Raw genomic sequence first — 4363 nt, 5'->3', positions numbered from 1 at the left:
TTATCAAAATATATCTATTAACGCTCATTCTATTCATATGGTAAAGTGCATGTTTGTTAGATGACAGCTGGGGCCGTATTCATAAAGCATCTTAAGTATAAGTTTTGACTTAAGTTGAAGATTTTACTTAAGTTTGTGGTGATTTCAACTTAAGTCTAAGTAAAAACTAGTCATAAAACAGCTTAAACTTAAGATACGTAAGAAATGACTTAAGTCAGAAAAAAATAGCGTGGAGAGTACGATTAAAGTGTTGTTTTTCAGATAAAAGCACTTTAAACATAATTGTGCATATGTATCTGTCTGAAATTAATGTTGTTTTTTTTTAATGTTTTCGTCCACAATAAAAAACAAAAATTACTTATTAAGTTGTTTTACGAATAACAAATATACTTAAGTAAAATAAATGTCTTACTTAAGTAATACTTAAGTAAATAATCAATTCTTATACTTATACCTAAGATGCTTTATGAATACGACCCCTGGTGTTTTGTTAATAATTTTGTAATAAAGATTTTTTTCATACCGTAAGCATTACGTTATGAACAGGATTGTATTCGCTTACACGTATAGTAAGTATCAAGATGATAAACTTTTGTTATCACGGCAAACGTTTTTACATCCAATTCTAATATGCTTGCCTCTGTTAAAGCACTCTTACGCTAGAATGACGTCATGTTAACGTGCAGTGACGTCAAAGTTTTTGTTGCGACCAAGAAAGAGCGCTACTATATTTTATCTACTGTTTTAGATTACGGGCTTATTAGAATGGAAATAATTTATAGCACAATCGTGTTTTAACACTATTTATACATTCGGGTGGTTATACGTCGTTCAAATAATTTCACTCGGGCTGCGCCCTCGTGAAATTATTACGCCCGACGTATAACCACCCATCGTGCATGAATAGTATTAAAGCACTCTTTTGCTATAAATTATTTCTTAAATACAACTGATTATTAATTCCGTTTACATACCTGTAAAATAGTTCCAAAGGACACAAACAACAAACAAAACAGTGTTGATACTTGTTTTTTTTTAAATCTTATATATTAAAATTCATAGCTAAGTTCTATTCATCTTTACTCACAAGTTTTAGAATCATAGTCTACGAAGCTGTTTCTACCTATTTGATATTTCTAAACTCGTCATGATTGATCTTTGTAGCTTCCCAGTAGCGTTGAGGGGGCTCCAAGTCTCCATTATAGTCGGTCAACAGCCACTGTGGCCACTGTATACGGATAACTTTCTCCTGAGCATAATAGATCCCTGACCATGATGTTGTTGAATGGGAGTTCCCAAACGTCTTGTTTTTCCAAGCCATAACCCAGTCAAGCAGCTCACCACCTTTGTTTGGTTCAATACATCTTCCCGAAATATCGTAGTAGTCCTTGGCATTCCAAACAGCTGATGTGTATGTACCATCCAGCTGGCCTTTCTTGCATCTGAATGTATTTTTAGATCCTAATTCATTAGACCATCTTCCTGCTATATCGTATTCGTTTCCCTCTGTAATTATTGGATAGGTGAGTAAATATTTGATTAGTCTTTAGTACTGAATATACTGAATATGAATTGATACATTGTATTAGATAAACTTATAATAGGACAAGCAGTATTTTGAAATAAGGGTAATTGATTTTGTCAAAAATAAAACATTCTTAAGAAAAAGATAGAAAATTGGAAAATTTCTTTGACAAATTGCCAATACTTATTACTTTAATTAAAACCTTGCGTGTTTCATAGAAAGACAGACATATACACACCATTTGTGGATATGTTTCGCCAACCTGCATTCTGGAAATAAATAAATGACAACGTTAAGGTACTCATAGCCTATCAAACTTCAAATAAGATAGAGAAAAATGTTCTCTTTCTTCGTCCATGAACACTGTCAGTGATACCAAAACAGTGGTAAACAAAAAATAGAATTACAGTTTTTAACTACAGAATTAACGCCAAATATATGACATTATTTTTAAGCAGACAGGTCTGGTACATTTATCCCCCATCCAAAGCTAATTGATATTGTATTTATTTTGTCTGTTTGTCCGTTCATATTTAATGTCTGATCCTTAACGTTTTGCAGACCACGTACCTAGTCTTGATTTGTTGCGTTGCGTCGGTATGCACTCTTGTCAACAGCTTGTGCATTGGATGACATGTCTGGTAAGACAAGCATACATACACAAACACACGCACAGACAAAGACGAAGAAAACAGACGAGGACAAAACGAATACGAACAAACGAAAGAACACAATGGATCACCGTCTTGGAACAGTCACTGGCAAAACCACCACTGGGGAGCTTACACTGGTTCATTGTGCATCTTGCTTCACTCGAGAAAAGAGAATGATCAAAATAGTCATAGAATCAGCATTTCAGTTCAGTACATCCTTTGATACAGCGTGTAAGGTACCACAGCTGGTGCTCCGAAATGGTAATATATGGCATCCGGAGAATTATCTTTGTTTGACGTTAAAAATGAATAAATAAGAAAAACAGTAACTAGAATAATGGAGAGGACTTCAATAAGCCTACTGGCTTCCAGTCCAATCCAACATTGATGTATGTAATTAACTGTTTAAATGTACATATTGGGAAATAAAACTATGTTTAAACCAAAAACAGTCATAAAAATATTATTGTAAAATTTTACTCTGTGTATTGAGAAGCGCTATGTAGCTGAAAGGCAATGGAAATTTCCTAAAATATTTACGTACCCACAAAACACTCCATGTCCTCATGCGCATCACCGGACGAAGTCCAAAACGCATGGTCCAGAAATGCATCGACATTCTACAAAGACGTACAAGAAATGTTGGTTAAATACTTCTAGTGCTCTTAACATATGACTTACTTGATACTATTTTTTATAATAAATAATTGTACCCATTAACTTAATACATTATTATATGTTATGGCAATCCTCTTCTCGATTGTTTAACTGTCTAGACTGTAAAATTTCATTCATTACATTATTACATTAAATCTTTGTTTCGTTTTTGTGTTTTGCTGATTTAGGTATGTACTAATTGGTAACGAGAGCACCGCCTTGCGGATGCAGACGCTCATCTGATTTTCTTGTCTTTGTGTAATAGAAATATCGTCCTAAAGGGCCATAATTATTTCAAAAAAGCAATGCAGAGTTGTTACGGTACTTGTTGTGCAGAGTCACCTTTTAATGGCGAATAACTGCTCTGAGTTTTAAACTCTTAAGGAGAAAAGTTGACCGAAACGCAAAACTTTACAAAGAAATCTGATTTTCTAAGTAATCAAGAGGCTATAATTCTTGCAAAAAGCAGGATAGAGTTATGTTTCTTGCTGTACTGAGTCAACTTATGATGGTGAATAAATATTGCAAGTTTCAAAGCAACAGCTTTGATAGTTTAGGAGAAAAAATTACATAAACATAAAACTTAACCAATAAATCTGATATTTTCTCAGTCCAAAAGGGGCCATACTTCTTAGCAAAAGCAGGATGGAGTTACGTTTCTTGCTGTACAGGGTCAGCTATTGATGGTGAACAAGTGTTGCAAGTTTTAAAGCAATAGCTTTGATAGTTTAGGAGAAAAGCTGACCTAAACACAAAACTTAACCAAGAAATCTGATTCTCTAAGTCTAAAAGGGGTCACAATTCTTGCAAAAAGCAGGATAGAGGTATGATGATCAAAGCCAAAAGAGAAATACTTCGGCAATTAACAATTCTTTTAACCATAAAACACCACGTTCAAGAACTGTTAAAAAACGAAATAAAACTTACATTACAAGGTATTTTAATAGTTTCCAACGAACGACACTGTTGAGAACAACTTTCTTATCAAAGGTAACCGTCCGCAATATTATTAAATGTGCAAATCAAGTTTGTTTAAACGTTATCACTTGTGCAACATTTGTGCGCACTGCATGGGGTATTGTAAATATAATGCATATTTGTTTACTTGTCGATTATATCCGGGATCTACGCACTGATAAGCACGTTGATCTTATCATAGCAAAATAAAATGTAAGGCTAGATCTTCAGGAAGCACAGTGCAATCTAAAATCTATAAAACCTTTGTCACGTGGTGATCAATCATACTTCAATGTTTGAAAGGTGTACCTATATAACACTTGCTTCGGAAATGGAAAATGTTGACTGACGGACAACGTCATCCAATGATACGATGATGTTTTGTTTTGTTTTTGTTTTTTTGTTGTTGTTGTTGTTGTTTTTCTTTTTGCTGTTTATTTCTTTTGTATGCCTGGGTAATGCTTTTATGTCATTTTTGAGCAAGTATAAATAACAGCAACCTTCAGTGACCTAAATAATAAATGAACATAATATGAATTACTTATTATTGCACCCTATCGTTTCTCAAAGT

General features: G+C 33.7%; 1 protein-coding gene across 1 annotated transcript; it reads right to left on the bottom strand.

Annotated features, from left to right (window-relative positions):
* Positions 1-1016: 1016 nt before the first annotated feature.
* On the bottom strand, positions 1017-3920 carry LOC123550284 (streptavidin-V2-like). The gene is made up of 4 exons (XM_045338712.2): positions 3763-3920; positions 2723-2798; positions 1764-1794; positions 1017-1506 (listed from the first exon to the last, which is right to left on the bottom strand). Exons 2-4 carry the CDS (start codon positions 2795-2797, stop codon positions 1124-1126), a joined length of 489 nt encoding a protein of 162 aa, XP_045194647.2. The 5' UTR covers position 2798; positions 3763-3920; the 3' UTR covers positions 1017-1123.
* Positions 3921-4363: the final 443 nt, after the last annotated feature.

Source organism: Mercenaria mercenaria, chromosome 6 (assembly GCF_021730395.1).
Source record: "Mercenaria mercenaria strain notata chromosome 6, MADL_Memer_1, whole genome shotgun sequence".
Taxonomy (NCBI): Eukaryota; Metazoa; Mollusca; class Bivalvia; order Venerida; family Veneridae; genus Mercenaria; species Mercenaria mercenaria.
This window is presented reverse-complemented; position numbering and strand designations above follow the sequence as displayed.

What these genes read in the sequence shown, in the direction of transcription:
- LOC123550284 (XM_045338712.2), bottom strand. Translation starts at nt 2,797, where the DNA reads ATGTCGATGCATTTCTGGACCATGCGTTTTGGACTTCGTCCGGTGATG. An exon ending in GGACATGGAGTGTTTTGTGG is followed by an intron (nt 1,795 to 2,722) that starts GTACGTAAATAT and finishes ATTTATTTCCAG; the next exon opens with AATGCAGGTTGGCGAAACAT. An exon ending in GCGAAACATATCCACAAATG is followed by an intron (nt 1,507 to 1,763) that starts GTGTGTATATGT and finishes CAATAATTACAG; the next exon opens with AGGGAAACGAATACGATATA.